This window comes from Loxodonta africana, chromosome 21 (assembly GCF_030014295.1).
Source record: "Loxodonta africana isolate mLoxAfr1 chromosome 21, mLoxAfr1.hap2, whole genome shotgun sequence".
NCBI lineage: Eukaryota > Metazoa > Chordata > Mammalia > Proboscidea > Elephantidae > Loxodonta > Loxodonta africana.
The window spans coordinates 36,764,973-36,789,413 of NC_087362.1; the positions used below are offsets into that span (position 1 = coordinate 36,764,973).

Below are 24,441 nucleotides of genomic sequence, written 5' to 3' on the forward strand. Positions count from 1 at the left end.
AGAAATAGTAAGTTCTAAAATTTAGGAATCATCAAGGAATATTCCATGCCTACTACTATTTGTTGTTGTTGTTGAGCTGATTCTGGCTCATGGTGATTCCATGTGACATAGCACAACTTCCCCATTGGGTTTTTTTTGGCTGTAATCTTTGCAGGAGCAGATCACCAAGTCTTTCTCCTGTGGAGCCATGGGGTGAGTTTGAATTGCCAACCTTTCGGTTAACAGCCAAGTACTTAACCACTGTGTCACCAGGGCTCCTTGATCTATTACTGTAAAGACAGATAAATCCATTTTATTTTTAGCCACGTGACTCTTCATTATGTTTACGCTCCCCACCACCTTTGTGGGCACAGCTTTCACACACACGCACACATACCCAGCATCCCTATTCCTTATATAAAACATGAGTGCTGGTTCCTAGTCCCCACATTTCTAAATGAGCTCCCAGGTGACATTGATGGGGCTGATTGGAGACTACCCATTGAATAGTACTGGTCCAGATGCTACTATCTCCATGATTAAATTCAACACAGAAACACTCATCCATAAGTTACTTGCTGAGGTGAAAGGCACTGTAAGAGGTTATCTAGGCTAATCATCACTTTAAACTACTATCCAAAGCACAACAATGTCTACTCCAAGGAGACATTAAGTAAAAGCAGACGACGGTAGTTTCACTTCTTGATACTTTAGAGTCAGAACTTGGGTGTTCTGGTCATTATATTTTATTAGTCTTGCCTAAGAAATAATCCATTATACAACATGAAATATGTATTATACTGTGGGGTAAAGGATCCCGTTTTACCCTAAGTAAGATGGCCTTTGTACTTGACTCCAGAGAAATAACCCTTGAAGTAACTGGGGTGCCTTGGTCTGGGACTTTCAGGCCATACCTGAGGACTTCTGCTAGCTGGCCAGACCAGAGAAGACTCATTTGGGAGGTCAATATCAACTAGTGTCAGGAAGCATGATTTAGCCTATCATGTAGGACTGGCTGATAAAAGCCTGGAACAATGGGGCTCAGAGAGCTTCCTGTTTAGCGAATGGAGGGTGTTGTGCCCTCTCTGAGACATGCAACTCCACTTTGGGAATCTTCCCAGACCTGGCTTATCATGATCCTGATTTATATCCTTTTACTATAATAAAACCAGTAGTTGTAAGTATTAAAAAAAAAAAAAAGGGCAGATCGAAAGGGCACAGGAGCCAAAGGAAGTCGCTGCCAATGGTCAAAGCTAGAACAGTTTGAGCAACAAAATAATGAAAATAATGATAGTACTGGATTTACAACTCATAGAATAAAACAAATATCCATGAGTTCATACTTACATAAATAATTCGATAAATTAAAAAGCAGAGTTGAAGGGACAGCTCTTCTTTACAGAGAAATTCCAATGAATAAATGTAGAAGGAATGAGGAAAACACAAAATCACAATCAAGCAAGCTTCATGGTAGTAACTACTGCAGATGAGGTCCATGGATGGATGCTAAAATTAGTGGGGTGAAAGTCTGAGGAGAAACAGCATATTCGCATAATCTCAAATTATCTCCTCCAAGATATTTATTAATTACACTGGGAAAAATAAGTAACTTTATAGTGGAGAAACCCAACAGACAGCACCTTAACTAAGTGATCAAGGTTAACATTACCAGTAATAAGACATACTAACATCACGTTTTCCCCAAGAAGATGTAGAGAAGGGCACAACACTGCTTTTGTGGTATTCCTGCCAGAAATCCAAGACCTCAGTCTAATTATGAGAAAACACTACATAAACCCAAACTAAGAGAGTCAAGGTCATGAAAGAAAAGGAAAGACTGAGGAACTCTTGCAGATTAAAGGGGACTAAGGAAACATGACAACTAAATGCAATGTGGGATCCTGGATTGAAACCCGGAACACAGAAAAATGACATTAGGGAAAAACTGATAAAATTAAAATGAATTCTGTAGTTAATAATGTATATATACGTAAATATCCTGGTTTGATAACTGTACTATGGTTATGTAAGACAGTACATAGGAGAAGCTGGGTGGAAACTCTTCTACTATTTTTGTAACTTTTCTATAAGTCTAAATAATTTCAAGACAAAAGGTTTTTTGTTTGGTTTGGTTTTAAAGTAAATCTACCATTTTATGTAATAATATTCACTCAGGGTAACCTGACCAAACAATTCCCCATTAAGAGCCAACAGGCATAGCCAGGTCACAGCAGATCTGAGGAAGACCTGCTTGTCTCTGAGTAAGACCTGAATGTGTCTAAATTGCCTTAAGTACTACCAATGGCCAAGGCTAAACTCATTATTGGAGCAAACAGGTGTACTGGCATTGTTCTGGTATCTCTAACCTATGCTGTGAAGTACCCCAAAAGCCAGCAGCTTAGGTGTAGAACACCTTGATATTAAAAACATATGTAAAATGGTTTCAATAGGAATACTACAAGTGTTATTTCAAAGAACACTTATAAAGTAGGTGCTTCCATATTTTGAAGTCCAAGAAACATGGAAACAAAATATTTATCTAACTCAGAAGCTAAGCTAAGCTGCCATATTGCTAAATACAATCATCAACATTTGATTCACCTAACATTTGAATTTTGACTGATTGGTGTAAGGCAGCTAAGAGTGCTACAGAAAACTCTGCCATCTTTCTAGGTAGAGGAATCAAGAGTAGGGAGTCTTTGTACTGCCAGGATTGCTGTGTGAAGGGAGAAACTGAGAAAGAGGAGAGGTAGAGAAGAGGAGCCCCTAAGTGTATGTGCATCAACACATCTCAAGTCTTTGGCTGTCCCCTGGCCAACACATGCTTGCAACTAAGGCTTAAAGAGCTGAATGGAGATCTGAGCTGCCACCCTGCAGGTTCAACAGTCTGCAGTCTGAGTCTAACCAAGTTAATCACCTGCTAAAGAGTGTTGCAGCAACAGTCTTTGGAGAAATATAGGAGAATTCAGGGCCTCAACAACATAATATTCACAATGTCCAGGATGCAATCCAACATTACTCAATAGGAGAAGAGCTAGAATGATGAAAATTCATTCTTAAGGGAATAAAAAGTCAACAGACGGCAACTCTGAGATGACTCACATGCTGCAATTATCAGGCAAGCACTTGATCGCAGCTATCATAACTATATTCAGTAAAAGAAAGGAAAATATACTTATAATTAAAAGATAGGAAATCTCAGCAGAGAAATTAAAAAAAAAAAAAACTGAAAATAAAACACCAAACAAATTTTAAAATTGAAAATACATAATACTCGAAATAAAATTCACTGGATGTCCATAACAACAGCATGGGGATAACAGAGGAAAGAATCAACAAACTTGATGACAGATTAATAGAAGTCATCTAATCTGAAGAAGGAAAAAAAGATAAATACAATACCACTGCCAACAAAAACAGACATGTGGTTCCAGAAAGAATGGAGAGAAAATGGGTCAGAAAAAAACATCTGAAGAAGTAATGGTTGAAAATTAACAGGCAGAATTTATAGATATAAGATGTTCAATGACTCCCAAAGAGCAGATATTTGAAGAGATACAGGCTGAGGCACGCTGTAGGCAAAATGCTGAATACCAAAGTTCAAGACAAAATATTGAGGCGGCCAGAGATAGTGACACATTACAAAGATAAAATCTTGAAAGCAACCAGAGAAAAACAATACATGTTTTGGGTGGGTAAATGAGCTATTTGGAGATAGCTCTGTTCTAGGCTTCTATATTCCCATGGAATGGAGCCTATTTTTCATTCACTGGGGCATCCATGTAAAAAGAACAAAACAGTACATTACATACAGAGAAACATAATGTGAAAAACCACAGACTTCTCATCAGAAACCACAGAGGCCAAAAAAACAGTGGAACATTTTTTTTAAAAAGTGTGATAGAAAAACGAACACCTGCCAATCCAGAATTACAGCAAAAATATTCTTCAAGAACAAGGGTAAGAAAGTACACAATACTGGGGAAGCCAGCACAACTTGTACAAAGTGAAGTCATGGAAGCTTCATAGACACAACCACACTCCCTGAGGGACCTAATTACTGGGCTGAGGGCTGTGGGGGCCACAGTCTCGAGGAACATCTAGCTCAACTGGCATAACATAGTTTATAAAGAAAATGTTCTACATCCTACTTCAGTAAGTAGCATCTGGGGTCTTTAAAGCCTGTGAGTGACCATCTAAGGTACTCCACTGGCCTCACTCCTTTGGCAGCAAGGGAGAATAAAGAAAATTAAAGATACAAAGGAAAAATTAGGCCAAAGGAGTCCAGTACAACTAGACGGTACTCAGCTACTACCACTGACTGCTCTGACAGGGATCACAATACAGGGGCCCAGACAGAGCTGCAGAAAAGTGTAGAACAAAATTCTAACTCACAAAAAAAGACCAGACTTGCTGGCCTGACAGAGACTGGGGAAACCTGTACGGGCTCCAGATACCCTTTTAGCTCAGTAATGAGGTCACTCCTGAGGTTCACCCGTTAGCCAAATATTAGACAGGCCCATAACACAAAATGAGACTAAAGGGGCACACTAGGCCCGGGGCAAGGACTAGAAGGCAGGAGGGGACAGGAAAGCAGGTAACAGGGAACCCAAGGTGGAGAAGGGAGAGTGTTGACATGTTGTGGGGTTGTTAACCAATGTTGTAAAATAATATGTGTACTAACTGTTTAATGGGAAGCTAGTTTGTTCTGTAAACCTTCATCTAAAGTATAAAAAAAAAAAACTTCAAGAGCAAGGTTTAATGAAAATATTTTCAGGTAATGAAAAACTACAGGAATTCTTTGCTATTAAATCAACATTTCAGGTGATGCTAAAAGAAGTTCTTCAAGCTGAAAGTAAATGACACTAGAGAGAATCAAATTTTCAGGAATGAATGAATGAAGCATCAAAAATGGCAAATTATGTATAAATATAAAAGATTAATTTTTTCCTCTTCACAAAAAGACATGATTAAAACAAAAATTATAACATTGACTTGTGGGGCTTATAATATATGTTGATCTAATACATTTGAAAGTATAACAAAGGATGGCAGGGGCAGGTAAATGAATCTACATGGCTAGAAGCTTTCTATATTTTATGAAGTCATAAATTTTATTCCTAAGAAGGCTGAAAAATTTAGACTAAATCTTTTAATCTCCAGATCAATCACTAAAAAAATGCAAAGAGATATAACTTAAAAAAGTGAAAGCACATGGATGGAGAAACATATATCATACAAACAGTAAGGCTATGAGAGCTGGAGTGGCTATATTATATCAATAGGCTTCAAGACAAAAATTATTATCAAATACAAAGATGTATATATTTCATAATGATAAAAGGGTCAATTCATGAGGAAGATATAATAATCAAATGTGTATGTGCATAATAACAGAACCTTAAAAACTTGACAGAATTACACCTGATCTTTGACAAATGCCCAAAGTCCATTAAATGGGCAAAAGACAGTCTTTTTAACAAATGGTGCCAGCAAAACTGGGTATCCACATGTAAAAAAATGAAACAGGACCCATACCTCACACCATACACAAAAACAAACTCAAACCAGATCAAAGACCTAAATATAACAGCAAAAACTATAAATGGTCATGGAAGAAAAAATAGGATCAACACTAGGGGCCCTAATACATGGCATCAGTAGGATACAAACATAGCTAACATACAAACACCAGAAGTTAAGCTAGATAACTGGGATCTTCTAAAAATTAAATATTTATGCTCATCAAAAGACTTCCCCAAAAGGGTAAAAAGAGAACCAACAGACTGGGAAAAAAAAACTTGGCCATACACAGCCAACAAACATTTACTCTCTGTATAGGAAAATCCAACACCTCTACAACAAAAAGACAAATAATCCAATTTAAAAATGGGCAAAGGATGTCAACAGACACTTCTTCATCAAATAGGGCATTCTTCAGGTGGCTAACACACACATGAGGAAATCGCTAGCCATTAGAGAAATGCAAATCAAAACTACTATGAGATGCCATCTCACCCTGACGACACAGAGACTAATCAAAAAAAATAGAAAATAACAAACGTTGGAGAGGCTGCAGGGAGATGGGAACTCTCATACACTGCCGATGGGAATGCAAAATGGTACAATCATTTTGGTAAACGATATGGCATATCCTTAAAAAAGCTAGAAATAGAAATATCATACAACCCAGCAATCTCACTTCTATGAATATAGCCTAGAAAAATAAGAGCCATCACACGAATAGACATATGCACACACCCATCTTCATTGCAGCATTATTCCCAATAGCAAAAAGATGAAAACAACCTAAGTGTCCATCAACAGATGAATGGATAAACAAGCTATGGTACATACACAGAGTGGAACACTATGCAACCATAAAGAACAATGATGAATCCATGAAACATCTCACAACATGCATAAATCTGGAGGGCACTACACTCAGTAAAGTAAGACAACCACAAAAGGTCAAATACTGTATAAGAACTATTATAAAAACTCATTAAGGGGCCAAGATGGCTGACTAGGTAGACGCTACCTCGGATCCCTCTTGCAACAAAGACTCGGAAAAACAAGTGAATCGATCACATACATGACAATCTACAAACCCTGACCATCAAACACAAATCTAAAGAGTTGACCTGAGTGACAGGTGAGCAAAAAGCTGCGCCCTGAACCAGCGACTGCTTCTGGAACCCGCGACCCACTTCACAGCCTTGAACCCTTGCGGTTCCTGGTGCCGAGCGGCGGGGCTGATAGTGGCTTGCTGAGGCGGGGCAGGCACAGGACACAGCCCTAACCCCTAACCCCCTGGGGTAACCTCTGTAGAGACGCAGCCAGCACAAGCAGGCTGCACACTAACGGTGCTAACGAGAGAACGAACGAGCAACCATGGGGAAGCAGAGACTGTTTTCGGAGCCTGGAGCCAGCAGCGTCCCAGTCAGAAAACCTTGGCGCCGGGTTTTGGACTGGGCACAGGGGAGCTGAGCACGGCATCCTGAGATGGCACAAACACGGGACGCAGCCCTAGCCCCCTGAAGTGACCTTGGGGGAAACCCAGCCAGTGCACGCAGGCAGCACAGCAACGTGGCTGACAGGAGGAGAAGTCACCGGGAGGCAGCGACTGGTTTTGGAGCCGGGAGTGCGGCATCCCAGGCGGGGAACCGTGGTGCTGGGCTTTGGACCAGGAGCGGAGGAACCGACCACGGCTTCTGAGACAGCACATGCACAGGACGCTGGCCTCACCCCTGGGGGCAATCTTGACCCAGCCAACGCACACAGGCTACCCCCCCTTGGGAATCTCAGATAAAACAGTCCAAGCAAGATAAGTAACTTTGTCTATATTCCTGGGTGCTACTCTCTTCTATCTATTGGATCCCTCCCCTCCCCTTCCCAGGCGGCTTCATTAACATTGGAATTTCCTGGGCCAGAGAGTGAAGTGCTCTGCCATTTTTTTGTTTGCTTGTTTGTTTGTTTTGTCTTTTCCTAACCCATTCTCCTGCCCTGAGAGAAGCAGCTCCAAAAAACCCAGGGACCAAGAATCCTTCCCTGACTTCCCGAAATTGGACTAAAAATACAGAACCAGCTCCAGCCAAGCATATGAGATCCACAGTCTTGGGCTTTCATCCCTACAGGGAACAAGGTGGCTATTATATTGCAAAGGCAATTCTGATACTGATCTGACTGTAATTGTTTTAGCGGGATTACTGGAAAGACAAGTTTCCCAGGTCTGATATCTCCACCTATTAAACAGAGCCCTCACTGACCCACTACGGGTAACTGAGGGCTGAAGCTCCACCCAGACCACCTAACCTCCTGCCACAGGGGTCTGAGAATAGTAACATCTACCAATCTGTAGAGGTACACGCATTGGGTGCCTAAGGTACAGCTGCAGAGCCCACCCACCAAAATGCTTTAGGAATAGAGACACAGCTATCTCACTGGCACTTGGGGGAAGCCTGTCAGCATCCTGCCCCCCTGGAATGTGACCCCCTGCTGCTACTAGAATCTGGTGCACACTACTATCACCACTACTCTTCTAAGCGAGTAGGGGACAGTCTACCCCACACACTTCGTGACCCAAAATCAGATTCTACTCAAGAATAGTGAATGGACTCAGGCTTATACATCTGGTAACAGCCCAAACCAGCTGGTAATAGGACATAAGTGATTCAAAGGCTACAACAATCAAGACAATACAATCTAGTAGCCCATCTACGTATATTGAAAGAAAACAAAACAAGATAAGACTCAGTGAGTGAATATAAAATAAATCATTACAATATCTTATAGATGGCTCGGAGACAGCAGTCGATATCAAACCACATAAAGAAGTAGACCATAATTGCTTCTGCAACTCCCCAAATTAAAGAATCAAAATCTTTCCCAAATGAAGATACAATCCTGGAATTGCCAGATGCAGAATATAAAAAACTAATTTACAGAATGCTTCAAGACATCAGGGATGACCTCAAAAATGAAATAAAGCAATCTACAGAAAAAGCCAAGGAACACACTGATAAAGCAGTTGAAGAAATAAAAAAGATTATTCAAGAACATAGTGGAAAAATTAATAAGCTACAAGAATCCATAGAAAAACAGCATTCAGAAATCCAAAAGATTAACAGTAAAATTACAGAATTAGACAACTCAACAGGAAGTCAGAGGAGCAGAACCGAGGAATTGGAATGCAGAGTCGGGGAGTTGGAGGATAAAGCAATTGACACCAATATAGTTGAAGAAAAATCAGATAAAAGAATTAAAAAAAAATGAAGAAACCCTAAGAATCATGGGGGACTCTATCAAGAAGAATAACTTGCATGTGATTGGAGCTCCAGAACAGGGAGGGATAACAGAAAATACAGAGAGAATAGTTGAAGATCTGTTGGCAGAAAACTTCCCTGACATCATGAAAGACGAAAGGATATCTATCCAAGATGCTCATCGAACCCCATATAAGATTGATCCAAAAAGAAAATCACCAAGACATATTATCATCAAACTTGCCAAAGCCAAAGATAAAGAGAAAATTTTAAAAGCAGCCAGGGATAAAAGAAAGGTCTCCTACAAACGAGAATCAATAAGAATAAATTCAGACTACTCAGCAGAAACCATGCAGTCAAGAAGGCAATGGAATAACATATATAGAGCACTGAAGGAGAAAAACTGCCAGCCAAGGATCATTTATCCAGCAAAACTCCCTCTCAAATATGAAGGCGAAATTAAAACATTTACAGATAAACACAAGCTTAGAGAATTTGCAAAAACCAAATCAAAGCTACAAGAAATACTAAAGGAAATTGTTTGGTCAGAAAATCAATAACATCAGATAACAACACAACACACACAAGGTCACAGAACAGAACATCCTGGTATCAACTCAAACAAGGAAATCACAAAAACAAATTAAGATTAATTTTAAAAAGAAAAAAATGCTCAAAACAGGGAATGGCTGAAGTCATTATGTAATAGATTACAATAATCAAAAAGAGGGACTAAATACAGGAGGCATAGAACTGCCATATGGAGAGGAAAACAAGGCGATACAGGACGATACAAGTTAGGTTTTTACTTAGAAAAATAGGGGTAAATGTTAAGGTAACCACAAAGAGGTCTAACAATTCCATAACTCAGAATAAAAACCAAGAAAAACATAACGACTCAGCAAACATAAATTCGACTACTATGGAAATGAGGAACACACAAATTACAAAGAAAAACGTCTCAGCCCAAAAAAGTAAGTGCAAAAATGAAACTGCCAACAACACACACAAAAAGGCATCAAAACGACAGCACTAAACACATACTTATCTATAATTACGCTGAATGTAAATGGACTAAACGCACCAATAAGGAGACAGAGAGTCACGGACTAGATAAAGAAACACAATCCATCTATATGCTGGCTACAAGAGACACACCTTAGACTTAGAGACACAAACAAACTAAAACTCAAAGGATGGAAAAAAATATATTGAGCAAACAACAAACAAAAAAGAGCAGGAGTAGCAATATTAAATTCTGACAAAATAGACTTCAAAGTTAAATCCACCACAAAGGATAAAGAAGGACACTACATAAAGATTAAAGGGACAATTGATCAGGAAGATATAACCATATTAAATATCTACGCACCCAATGACAGGGCTGCAAGATACATAAAACAAACTTTAACAGGACTGGAAACTGAGATAGACACCTCCACAATTATAGCAGGAGACTTCAACACACCACTTTCGGAGAAGGATAGGACTTCCAGTAAGAAGCTCAAAAGAGACACGGAAGACCTAATTGCTACAATCCACCAACTTGACCTCATAGACCTGTACAGAACAGTCCACCCAACAGCTGCAAAGTATGCTTTTTTTTCTAGTGCACATGGAATATTCTCTAGAATAGATCACATATTAGGTCATAAAACAAACCTTTGCAGAATCCAAAACATTGAAATATTACAAAGCATCTTCTCAGACCACAAGGCCATAAAAGTAGAAATCAGTAACAGAAAAATCAGGGAAAAGAAATCAAATATTTGGAAACTGAACAATACCCTGCTCAGAAAAGACTGGGTTATAGAAGACATTAAGGAGGGAATAAAGAAACTCATAGAATGCAACGAGAATGAAAACACTGCCTATCAAAACCACTGGGACACAGCAAAAGCAGTGCTTAGAGGTCAATTTATATCGATAAATGCACACATACAAAAAGAAGAAAAGAGCCAAAATCAGAGAACTGTCTCTATAACTTGAACAAATAAAAAGCAAGCAACAAAAGAATCCATCAGGCACCAGAAGAAAACAAGTAATAAAAATTAGAGCTGAACTAAATGAAATAGAGAACAGAGAAACAATTGAAAGAATTAACAAAGCCAAAAGCTGGTTCTTTGAAAAAATTAACAAAATTGATAAACCACTGGCCACACTGACTAAAGAAATACAAGAAAGGAAACAAATAACCCAAATAAGAAACTAGATGGGCCATATCACAACAGACCCAACTGAAATTAAAAGAATCATATCAGATTATTATGGAAAATTGTACTCTAACAAATTTGCAAACCAAGAAGAAATGGATGAACTCCTAGAAAAACACTACCTACCTAAACTAACACAATCAGAAGTAGAACAACTAAATAGACCCATAACAAAAAAAGAGATTGAAAAGGTAATCAAAAAACTCCCGGCAAAAAAAGCCCTGGCCCGGACGGCTTCACTACAGAGTTCTACCAAACTTTCAGAAGAGTTAACACCACTACTACTAAAGTTATTTCAAAGCATAGAAAATGATGGGATACTACCTAACTCATTCTATGAAGCCACCATATCCCTGATACCAAAACCAGGTAAAGACACCACAGAAAAAGAAAATTACAGACCTATATCCCTCATGAACATAGACGCAAAAATCCTCAACAAAATTCTAGCTAATAGAATTCAACAACATATCAAAAAAATAATCCACCACAGCCAAGTGGGATTTATACCAGGTATGCAAGGCTGGTTTAATATTAGAAAAACCATTAATGTAATCCACCATATAAATAAAACAAAAGATAAAAACCACATGATCTTATCAATTGATGCAGAAAACGCATTTGACAAAGTCCAACACCCATTTATGATAAAAACTCTCACCAAAAGAGGAATTGAAGGAAAATTCCTCAACATAATAAAGGGCATCTATACAAAGCCAACAGCCAACATCACTCTAAATGGAGAGAGCCTGAAAGCATTTCCCTTGAGAACGGGAACCAGACAAGGATGCCCTTTATCACCACTCTTATTCAACATTGTGCTAGAGGTCCTAGCCAGAGCAATTAGGCTAGACAAAGAAATAAAGGGCATCCGGATTGGCAAGGAAGAAGTAAAATTATCTCTATTTGCAGATGACATGATCTTATACACAGAAAACCCTAAGGAATCCTCCAGAAAACTACTGAAACTAATAGAAGAGTTCAGCAGAGTCTCAGGTTACAAGATAAACACAAAAAAATCACTTGGATTCCTCTACATCAACAAAAAGAACATCGAAGAGGAAATCACCAAATCAATACCATTCACAGTAGCCCCCAAGAAGATACAATACTTAGGAATAAATCTTACAAAAGATGTAAAACACCTATACAAAAAAAAACTACAAAGTACTAGTGCAAGAAACTAAAAGGGACCTACACAACTGGAAAAACATACCTTGCTTATGGATAGGAAGACTTAACATAGTAAAAACGTCTATTCTACCAAAAGCCGTCTATACATACAATGCACTTCCGATCCAAATTCCAATGACATTTTTCAAAGTGATGGAGAAACAAATCACCAACTTAATATGGAAGGGAAAGAAGCCCCGGATAAGTAAAGCATTACTGAAAAAGAAGAAGAAAGTGGGTGGCCTCACTCTACCTGATTTTTTAGAACCTATTATACAGCCACAGTAGTCAAAACAGCCTGGTACTGGTACAACAACAGGCACATAGACCAATGGAACAGAATTGAGAACCCAGATATAAATCCATCCACATATGAGCAGCTGATATTTGACAAAGGCCCAGTGTCAGTTAATTGGGGAAAAGATAGTCTTTTTAACAAATGGTGCTGGCATAACTGGATATCCATTTGCAAAAAAATGAAACAGGACCCATGCCTCACACCATGCACAAAAACTAACTCCAAGTGGATCAAAGACCTAAACATAAAGACTAAAATGATAAAGATCATAGAAGAAAAAATAGGGACAACATTAGGAGCCCTAATACAAGGCATAAACAGAATACAAAACATTACAACAAATGACAAAGAGAAACCAGATAACTGGGAGCTCCTAAAAATCAAACACTTATGCTCATCTAAAGACTCCACCAAAAGAGTAAAAAGACCACCTACAGATTGGGAAAGAATTTTCAGCTATGACATCTCTGACCAGCTCCTGATCTCTAAAATCTATATGATTCTGTTAAAACTCAACCACAAAAAGACAAACAACTCAATCAAGAAGTGGGCAAAGGATATGAACACGTACTTCACTAAAGAAGACATTCAGGCAGCTAACAGATACATGAGAAAATGCTCTCGATCATTAGCCATTAGAAAAATGCAAATTAAAACTACGATGAGATTCCATTTCACTCCAACAAGGCTGGCATTAATCCAAAAAACACAAAATAATAAATGTTGGAGGGGCTGCGGAGAGATTGGAACTCTTATACACTGCTGTTAGGAATGTAAAACGGTACAACCACTTTGGAAATCTATCTGGCATTTTCTTAAAAAGTTAGAAATAGAACTACCATACAACCCAGAAATCCCACTCTTCGGAATATACCCTAGAGAAATAAGAGCCTTTACACGAACAGATATATGCACACCTATGTATACTGCAGCACTGTTTATAATAGCAAAAAGCTGGAAGCAACCAAGGTGTCCATCAATAGACGAATGGTTAAATAAATTGTGGTATATTCACACAATGGAATACTACGCATTGATAAAGAACAATGACGAATCTGTGAAACATTTCATAACATGGAGGAACCTGGAAGGCATTATGCTGAGTGAAATTAGTCAGATGCAAAAGGACAAGTACCATGTAAGACCACTGTTATATGTTCTTGAGAAATAGTACTGAGAAGAACACATTCTTTTGTGGTTAGGAGAGGGGGGAGGGAGGGAGGTTGGGAGAGGGTTATTTACTGATTAGTCAGTAGATAAGAACTACTTTAGGTGAAGGGAAGGACAATACTCAATACAGGGAAGGTCAGCTCAACTGGACTGGACCAAAAGCAAAGAAGTTTCCGGGATAAACTGAATGCTTCAAAGGTCAGCAGAGCAAGGGCGGGGGTCTGGGGACTATGGCTTAAGGGGACTTCTAAGTCATTTGGCATAATAAACTCTATTATGAAAACATTCTGCATCCCACTTTGAACTGTGGCATCTGGGGTCTTAAATGCTAGCAAGTGGCCATCTAAGCTACATCAATTGGTCTCAACCCACCTGGATCAAAGGAGAATGAAGAACACCAAGGTCACATGATAACTATGAGCCCGAGACAGAAAGGGCCACATGAACTAGAGACTTACATCATCCTGAGACCAGAAGAACTAGATGGTGCCCGGCCACAACCGATGACTGCCCTGACAGGGAGCACAACAGAGAACTCCTGAGGGAGCAGAACAGTGGGATGCAGACCCCAAATTCTCATAAAAAGACCAGACTTAACAGTCTGACTGAGGCTAGAAGAATCCCGGTGGTCGTGGTCCCCAAACCTTCTGTTGGCCCAGGACAGGAACCATTCCCGAAGACTACTCATCAGACATGGAAGGGACTGGACAAGGGGTTGGAGAGAGATGCTGATGAAGAGTGAGCTACTTGTATCAGGTGGACACTTGAGACTGTGTTGGCATCGCCTGTCTGGAGGGGAGATGGGAGGGTAGAGAGGGTTAGAAACTGGCAAAACGGTCACAAAAGGAGAGACTGGAAGAAGGGAGTGGGCTGACTCATTAGGGGGAGAGTAAATGGGAGTATGTAGAAAGGCGTATATAAGCTTATATGTGACAGACTGACTTGATTTGTAACTTTCACTTAAAGCACAATAAAATTATTTTAAAAAAAGCTCATTAAAACATTTACACACAGAAAGAAACAATCTTTGATGGTTAAGAGGTAGGGAATGGGCGGTAAGGAGAAAACACAAACTAGACAATAGATAAGTGGTAACTTTGGTAATGGGTAAGACCAAAAAAAAAAAAAAAAAAACACCAAACCCACTGCTGTCAAGTTGATTCTGACTCGTAGCGACCCTATAGGACAGAGCAGAACTGCTCCATAGAGTTTCCAAGGAGCGCCTGGTGGATTCAAACTGCTGACCTGTTGGTTAGCACCCGTAGCATTTAACCACTAAACCATCAGGGTTTCCGACAGGTAAGACAGTGCACAATATTGGGGAAGTCAGCACAACTTGACCAAGGCAAAGTCATAGAAGCTTCATAGATACATCCAAACTCCCTGAGGGACTGAGTTACCGGCTGTGGAATGGGGACCATGGTCTCAGAGGACATCTAGCGCAATTGCCATAACATAGTTACAAAAGAAAATGTTCTACATCCTGCTTTGATGAGTAGTGTATGGGGTCTTAAACGCTTGCGAATAGCCATCTAGGATACATCTACTGGTCCCACTGCATCTGGACCAAAGGAGAATGAAGAAAACCAAAGACACAAAGGAAAAATTTATCCAAAGGACTAATTAACGGACCACAACAACCACTGCCTTCATCAGACTGAACCCAGAACAACTAGATGGTGCCCAGTTACCACCACCTACTGCTCTGACAGGCATCACAATAGAGGGTCTTGGACAGAGCAGGAGAAAAATGTAGAACAAAATTCAAACTCACAAAAAAAGGCCAGACTTACTGGTCTGACAAAGACTGGAGAAACCCCAAAAGTATGGTCCCTGGACGCCTTTTTAACTCAGTACTGAAGTAATTCCTGAAGTCCACCCTTCAGCCAAAGATTAGATAGGCCTATAAAACAAACAATAACACATATAGTTCAGCCTAAATGTATACCAGACTAAATGGGCACACTAGACCAAAAGCAAAGGTGAGAATGTAGGAAGGGTCAGGAAAACTGGATAAATGGAAATGGGGAACCCAAGGTCAAGAGGAGAGAGTGTTGACACCTCACAGAGTTGGTAAGCAATGTCACAGAACAATTTGTGTACTGAGTGCTTAATGAGAAACTAATTTGCTCTGTAATCTTTTACCTAAAGCACAATAAAAATAAAATAAAATAAAATGGCAGTATGCAAAGTTTAAACAAATGTTTTTTGAAACAGGAAAGATGTCATCATTATTTCTAAAAAAGAAAAAAAACTTGACAGATTAGAGGGAGAAACAGGTAATTTCAAAACCTCAGTAGATTTTAACACCTAACTTTCAGCAATTAATAAAACCACAAAAAAATCAGTAAAGACAAAGGATTTGAAGAATACCATGAACTATCTTGCCAATAATTTATAGCTCAGTACACCTAACAATAACTGTCATTTAACCATACTTATTCAGTCTGTATGCTGAGCAAATAATCTGAGAAGCTGGACTATATGAGGAAGAATACAGCTTCAGGAGTGGAAGAAGACTCATTAATAACCTGCAATACACAGATGACACAACCTGGCTTGCTAAAAGTGAAGAGGACTTAAAGTACTTATTGATGAAAATCAAAGAGTACAGCCTTCAGTTTGGATTACACCGCAACATAAAGAAAACAAAAATTCTCATACCTGGACCAATAAGCAACATCATGATAAATGGCGAAAAGATTGAAGTTGTCAAGAATTTCATTTTACTTGGATGCATAATCAATGCCCATGGAAGCAGCAGTCAAGAAATTAAACGAGATATTGCATTGGGCAAATCTGCTGCAAAAGACCTCTGTAAAGTGTTAAAAAGCAAAGACATCGCTTTGAGGACTAAGGTGCGCCTGACCCAAGCCGTGGTATTTTCAATTGCCTCATACGCATGCGAAAGTTGGACAATGAGAAGGAAGACTGAAGAAGAATTGATTCTTTTGAAGTATGGTGTTGGTAACGAATATTGAATATAATGCCATGGACTGCCAGCAGAACAAACAAATCTGTCTTGGAATAACTACATCCAGAATGTTCCTTAGAAGCGAGGATAGTCAGACTCTGTCTCACATACTTTGGACATGTTATCAGGCAGGACCAGTCCCTGGAGAAAGCAATCATGCTTGGTAAAGCAGAGGGTCAGCGAAAAAGAGGAAGACCCTCAACAAGATGGACTGACACAGTGGCTCCAACAATGGGCTGAAACATAGCAATGATTGTGAGGATGGCGCAGGACCAGGGAGTGTTTCATTCTGTTGTACATAGGTCACTGTGAGTTGGAACTGACTTGACAACACCTAACAATACCACCACCACCAAACAACCACAGAATACAGTTTCTTTTCAAGTACACAGGCTCTTTTCACCAAGAGAGACCACATTCTGGGCCATAACACTAGTCTTAATAAATTTAAAATGACAGAAATCATGCAGAGTATAAAATTAGAAACTAATAACCTCAATGAGATATTAAGAAACACTCCACATACTTCTGAATAATGGGTCAAAGATGAAGTAAAAAAATAGAAAATATTTCAAACTGAATGAAAATCAAAATAAAACATATTAAAATTTCTGAGATGCAGCTAAAGTGGTGCTCCATGGGAAAAGTAAAGCTTTAGGTTAAAGCTTTAAACACATGTATGATAAAAGTAAAAGGGTCTAAATCAGTGATCTAAAATTCTACCAGAAGTTAGAAAAGTAACATCAAAATAAAGACAAAGTAAGTAAAAAGAAGGAAATAACAGATATAAGAACACAGATCAATAAAACCGAAAATGAACAAAATCAAAACCTGGCTCTTGGATAAGATAAACTCAATTCATAAACCATTAGCCAGACTGATCAAGAAACATACACGCACACACACACAAATAATCAAGTTCAGAAGTTATCACCATAGACCTTCCAGACGTTCACAAGATAAGAAACTATTATGACCAACTTCATGCCAAAAAATTCGAGTACTTAGATAAAATGGAAAAATTCCATTAAAGACACAAACTACCAAAGTCATTCAAGAAGAAATACATGGAGATCTGTCTATATGGGATCAAACTGACAACAGCAAATCGAAGATTAGATAGCAAGCTGCGGGGGCAGTGAGTTTATGTAAAAAAAAAAAAAAAAAAAAAAACAGGTAGGAACAATTCAGGAATGGAGGGTGAGAATGGTTGCACAACTCGAAGAATATAATCAATGTCACTGTATTGTACATGTAGAAACTGTTGAATTAGTGTAAGTTTTGCTGTGTATATTCTCAACAACAACAAAATAATAAATTATGGGAAAAAAAGGAAGACATATATGCCCTTAATAGCATTATTAAAGAAACTGAACGTGTAGTCAAAAACCTTTCCACAAAGAAAACTCCAGGTTCAGACAAATTCACTGATGAATTCTACCAAACATTTAAGGCAGAAATGAATGATACCAATTTTACACAAACTCTTTCAAAAAACAGAAGAGGAAGGAATACTTCCCAACTCATTTTACAAGTCCAGCAATACCCTTACAAAACAAACAAACAGTAAAAACCAAAGATACTGAAAGAAAACGATAGACTAATATCCCTCACGGACACAGAAATAAAAATCTTTAACAAAATAATCATCAAATTATATCCTGAAATACACAGAACAAATACTATATCATAACCAAGAAGGGTTTGTTTCAGGAACAAGACTGGTCTGACATTCAAAAATCAATCAATATGATTCACCATATTAACAGGGGAAATCACAGGTTCATTTTATCAGATACTCAACACTCATTTATGATAAAAACTCTCAGCAAACTAGAACTAGGAAGGAACTTCCTCAAAGTGATAAAGGGCACCTACGAAAAATCTACGGCTAACATCATACTTATGGTAAAAAAAAAAAGTTCTCTTGCTACTAATATTCAACATGTAAGGCCAAGGGAAAAAAGCACAAGCATCAGAAAGAAAAAGGAAACCTGTATCTCTTTGAGATGACGTGGCATTTAAAAAGATCTCTAAGAATCTACTAAACATTTACTGGAATTGATAAGTGAATTTAGCATGCTCAGAGGATATAAGTGTAACATCCCCAAATTGATTGTATTTCTATAGGCTAGCAGTGAAATAAATAAATAAAAATCCACGTACAGTAGTAGCATCATAATATACAAATAAACTTAAAAGGTGTGCAAGACTTCTCTATACTGACATCTACAAAACACAGAGAAATTAAAGACTTAAATAGATTCACCATGTCAATGGATTGAAAGACTTATTATTAAGATGTCAATTCTCCCCAAAATGATCTATAGATTCAATACAATCCCAATAAAAAATCAATTTTGTGGACATTGATGTGCTGATTCTAAAATTTATGTGGAAATGCAACTGACCTAGAATAGAGAGTGATTTTTAAAAAGAAGAAAGTTAGAGAACTGATACTAACTGATTTCAAAACTTATTATAAAGCTAAAATATTCAAGACAGTGTAAAGGATAGACATTACATAAATGGATCATAATGAGAAGTCCAGAAACAGACCACACATACATGCAGTCAACTGATTTTTGCCAAAGGTGTTAATGCAATACAAAGGGCAATAAGTCTTTTCAATAAATGGTGCTCAAAAAACAGGCTATCAGTATGCAAAAAAAAAGAACATCAATTCTTATACCATATACAAATGTTAACTTTAAATGCATTATGGATTTAAATATAAAAGCTAAAACTATAAAACTCCTAGAAGAAAACATGGGAGAAAAAATGCTGCTACCATAGGCAGGCAGAAATTTCTTAGATAGTACACGAAAAGCATGAACCATAAGTTAAAAATGTGACAGAAATGGACCATATAAAAAATAAAAACTTTTGTTCTTCAAAATGTACCATTAAGAAAATGACATGAGATGAATTACAAAATACTGGAGTCAAACAATGGGAGAAAATATTCAAAATACATATATTTAAGAATGGATTTATAATCACAACATAAAAAGAATTCTTATAACTCAATAATACAACCAATTAAAAAATGGGAAATGATTTGAACAGACCCTTCCCAAAAGAAGAAATACATATGACCAATAAGCATGTGAAAGTCATTCCATTACTTATCACAGATAACTGGGAACTCTGAGAATAAAAAAATAGTCTTAACCCTCAAGAAGTTTACATTCAAATAGAGAAAAAGACAATAAAACACATTAAAAACAAAACAAACAAAAAAAACTATAGTACAAGGCAGTACATGAGCAGTGCCCAAAGAATAAAAAATTCTACAGGAGGTCTGAAACATGTCCAGATCACATCCACAGCACCCCAGCGCTCTGCCTTCCAGTGGGCTCCAACCACACCCTCTTCCAACTATAGGGATCTCAGCCTTATGGGTGGGGAGGACTTCTTCCTGGTTTGTTCCTTCCTTGGGTACTTTCCCTCAGTCCTAAAAGTAGTAACTGCCTTTCCTGTATTTCCTATTCCTGCATTCTTCAGAGTCCTCTTTCACCCCTTTTAGTAGTTAGCCACCTTTTACTAGTTAAAAACTATGCATATTAAATTTTCCTTATTAAAATTACTGGTGTGCTTTCTGTCTCCGGACGATCCCGATGGTAACAGATTTGGTCAGGAGTGGGGTTTATCTTCCCTTCTAGTTTACATGTCTTACTGAGGCATCTATGGTACTTGCTACTTCCTAATCATCAGATTCAAAAAGCATAATGTTGTCAACAGGGTAACCCAATGTGATGTTTTGTGGAACATCAAGATAATAAAAAATCTCTGCAGGCTAATATGTGACAGACAGCAGAACTGGTATGGTCTTGAGGCAAGACTGTACTGGTGTACTGTTGGCCCTGCTGGGTAAAATAAAACTGCTTCTGATGGTCCTTGCAAGTTGGTGTGAAGAAAAAGGCACCAGCCAATCAACAGCTGCATACCACAGCCAGGGGCTGTGCTGCACAGGTAAAAACATTTGTGTCAAGATACATCTAGGACAGCAAATGTGGTAAGAGTAAGCACTTGATTAAGTTTATGAAAGTACAGTCACTTTCTAAGATACAACTGCATCTTCTATTTTTGCTAAGTGAATTAAGTAGGGGTTATGATAATTAGTCGATATTCAACCATTTCAAGAGGTGGCATATGATCAGGAACCAATGGTACTGAAGGAAGAAGTCCAAACTGCTCTGAAGGCATTGGCGAAAAACAAGGCTCCAGGAATTGATGGAATATCAACTGAGATGCAGCGCTGGAGGTGCTCACTCGACTATGCCAAGAAATATGGAAGACAGCTTCCTGGCCAACTGACTGGAAGAGATCCATATTTATGCCTATTCCCAAGAAAGGTGATCCAACCGAATGTGGAAATTATAGAACAATACCATTAATATCACACACAAGGAAAATTTTGCTGAAGATCATTCAAATACGGCTGCAGCAGTATATCGACAGGGAACTGCCAGAAATTCAGGCCGGTTTCAGAAGAGGACGTGGAACCAGGGATATCACTGCTGATGTCAGATGGATCCTGGCTGAAAGCAGAGAATACCAGAAGGATGTTTACCTGTGTTTTATTGACTATGCAAAGGCATTAGACTGCGTGGATCATAACAAACTATGGATAACATTGCAAAGAATGGGAATTCCAGAACACTTAATTGTGCTCATGAGGAACCTTTACATAGATCAAGAGGCAGTTGTTTGGACAGAACAAGGGGATACTGATTGGTTTAAAGCCAGGAAAGGTGTGCGTCAGGGTTGTGTTCTTTCACCGTACCTATTTAATCGGTATGCTGAATAAATAATACGAGAAGCTGGACTATATGAAGAAGAACGGGGCATCAGGATTGGAGGAAGACTCATTAACAACCTGCGTTATGCAGATGACACAACCTTGCTTGCTGAAAGTGAAGAGGACTTGAAGCACTTACTAATGAAGATCAAAGACCACAGCCTTCAGTATGGATTACACCTCAACATAAAGAAAACAAAAATGCTCACAAGTGGAGAAATGAGCAACACCATGACAAACGGAGAAAAGACTGAAGTTGTCAAGGATTTCATTTTACTTGGATCCACAATCAACAGCCATGGAAGCAGCAGTCAAGAAATCAAAAGACGCATTGCATTGGGTAAATCTGCTGCAAAGGACCTCTTCAAAGTGTTGAAGAGCAAAGATGTCACCCTGAAGGCTAAGGTGCGCCTGACCCAAGCCATGGTATTTTCAATCACATCATATGCATGTGAAAGCTGAATAAGGAAGATCGAAGAAGAGTTGATGCCTTTGAATTGTGGTGTTGGCGAAGAATATTGAATATACCATGGACTGCCAAAAGAACAAACAAATCTGTCTTGGAAGAAGTGCGGCCAGAATGTTCCTTAGAGGCAAGGATGGCAAGACTGCGTCTTACATATTTTGGACATGTTGTCAGGAGGGATGAGTCCCTGGAGAAGGACATCATGCTTGGCAGAGTACAGAGTCAGTGAAAAAGAGCAAGACCCTCAACAAGGTGGATTGACACGGTGGCTGCAACAATGAGCTCAAGCATAACAACGATTGTGAGGATGGCGCAGGACTGGGCAGTATTTCGTTCTGTTGTGCATAGGGTCGCTACGAGTCGGAACTGATTCAACGGCACCTAACAACAACAACATGATAATTATCACTACTCCTATATTTTCAATTCTTCGATGGTAGCACTAATTTTTGCAATTCCTCCCAGGATGTGGTATTGCTTCTGGTTTTCTACCTTGGTAAAAAAAAAAAAAAAAAAATTTTTTTTTTTTTTTTGAAATTCCAGGAGTTTTCACTTAGCCCTTCCTACCATAATGGCCTCCGCCCCATGGGTCAGGGAACCAATATGGGGATGGGGATTCTACCAGGTTTCAAGTACATTGAGGAACTAGGGAAATATGCCAAGTACAATTTACAGTTGGTCCAGCTGGTCCACGGCTCCACACTGTTGTTAAGACTTCATCACCAACTAATATTAGCCTCCACTTTGACTAGTGGGCTATTTTGGGTCCTTGGAGATTTTCATCAGTTGACAGCAAGTGTCCAGTAATCCCCAAAAGAGCTGGGCATTGCCTTTCCTCAGCATACAGTCACTCTAATAAGTAAGCACAGGTCCCTTTGGGGAACACTTGGAGGAAAATTATGGTACGTACTTGCTAAGGAGACCAGCCTCTCCTTCACTCATGGGGCTCTGGGTCTGTGAACTAACTTAGGTCTGAAAATTGGGTGACCTATCAAGTGTGTCCCCTCTCAACTTATCACTATCACATCATCTTGTCTCATTTACTTCTTGGCATTTATCATTGCCTGAAATTAGCTATCTGCTTACCTGCGTGTAATCAGAGGAAGGATGATGTCTGTCCTATTCCCTTGTTGTATCCCTTGTACCCACATTTGCAATAGACACTCAACTATTTATTCAATAAAAATCACTAACACGCCAAGCACTGTTCTATTACGTGCCTTACATAAAATGGCTCATTTATCTTCACAACAATCCTGTGAAATATGTACCCTTATTATTTCGGTTTTACAGGTAGGGGAAATGAAGGCACACAGAGATTAAGTAACTCGTCCAGGGTCACACTATGGGTATAAAAGTCCAAGAAGTCTGGCTCTATAGCTTGTCCTCTGGACCACAAGGCTATGCTGCCTTCTATGCTTGTTAGATGACAAAATGACTGAGATTGATCGGAAAGAGATTTCAATAGTTCTAGCAAAAGTTCACAGTGTCTAAACCAGGATAACAGCAGTGGAAACATAAACGGCAGGAACTGACGTGAGTATCTCCTACAGGTCTACTACAATGGGGCTGAAGGGTTACAGTTCAGGTATTAATTCATAAGCCAGTTAACTTGAACAAGTGATTCCCATTAAAAATAGTAAGGGTACTATAAACACTTTAAAAGTTTTGAGAAGGATTTGAGGTATTTTCTTAAACCACAGTATTACATGCCTTTTTTTCCCCCAAGAAAGTAAATTACAAAAAAAAATTGTATTTGTTCCCATTTTATTTTTAAAGGAAAAATCTGGGGAAGATGATGTGAAGCACACAAACACCTTAAATTGAGAGCATGAATTATAGACTAACCTTGACTATGACTTTCAAGTTCTGTAGACATCCATTGATTTTATTGACAAATATCTTAGGTACTTTTGGTAATCAAAAGATGAACCTGGCAGATCTTGCCTTCAAAGAACGATTAACATGATTTACATATAAAAATGACAGGGAGAAGGAATCTGCGCTAAGCAAACGAACAGAGGCAGTAAAACATAGGGTGGTTATAAAAAGTGAGCTGGAATACAGGACACATGAAAGAGATCAAAAAAGGGTGAAAAGTTTTCTTAACCTCAGATCATGGAGGACTGAAAAAGAGATTAAGGAATGAGGAAACACAGGTAGTCCCTGATTTATGATAGTTTGTGTTACATAAACCACACTTAAAAGACCATCCTTCTTTTTTGGGGGTGGGGGGTGGGGTGGTACATCCTATTGTTAGTAATTTTACAATGAAAGGATTAGCTGAAATGTTTTCTAAACAAAATCAGGGGCTTCAGTTGCTTGAAAACATGGACCCAAATGCTGACTGCTTTGCTAAAGTCGACAGGCGGATTCCAGAAGCAGTGAAATATTACCACAAAACACATGAAGAGATAAAGAAAAGCACTGAGATGTTACTGCAAAATCCATGAAAGAAATAAAGAAAAAGGACCATACAGACAACCCTAATTTTCTGACTAGAAAGCCCATCCCCATTTCCAGGGATAATCCAGAGGGTCCACAAGTGGAGTTGTTACCGCAACTGACAAAACGCCAACATTATCCAACTCTTCTTCAT

The 24,441-nt window shown here is 38.7% G+C and overlaps 1 protein-coding gene across 5 annotated transcripts in view; it reads right to left on the minus strand.

Annotated features, from left to right (window-relative positions):
* Positions 1 to 24,441, minus strand: part of GAN (gigaxonin) — a 96,741-nt gene that overhangs the window by 21,669 nt on the left and 50,631 nt on the right. Inside the window, exon 10 of one of the 5 annotated variants that reach the window (XM_064273744.1) lies at positions 17,759 to 21,116. The exons of the other annotated variants lie outside the window; for them this stretch is intronic. Coding sequence (XP_064129814.1) covers positions 20,975 to 21,116 — 142 coding nt within the window. The 3' untranslated portion in view covers positions 17,759 to 20,974. Of the gene's footprint in view, positions 1 to 17,758; positions 21,117 to 24,441 lie in introns of those variants that run through there. 5 annotated transcript variants of the gene reach the window in all.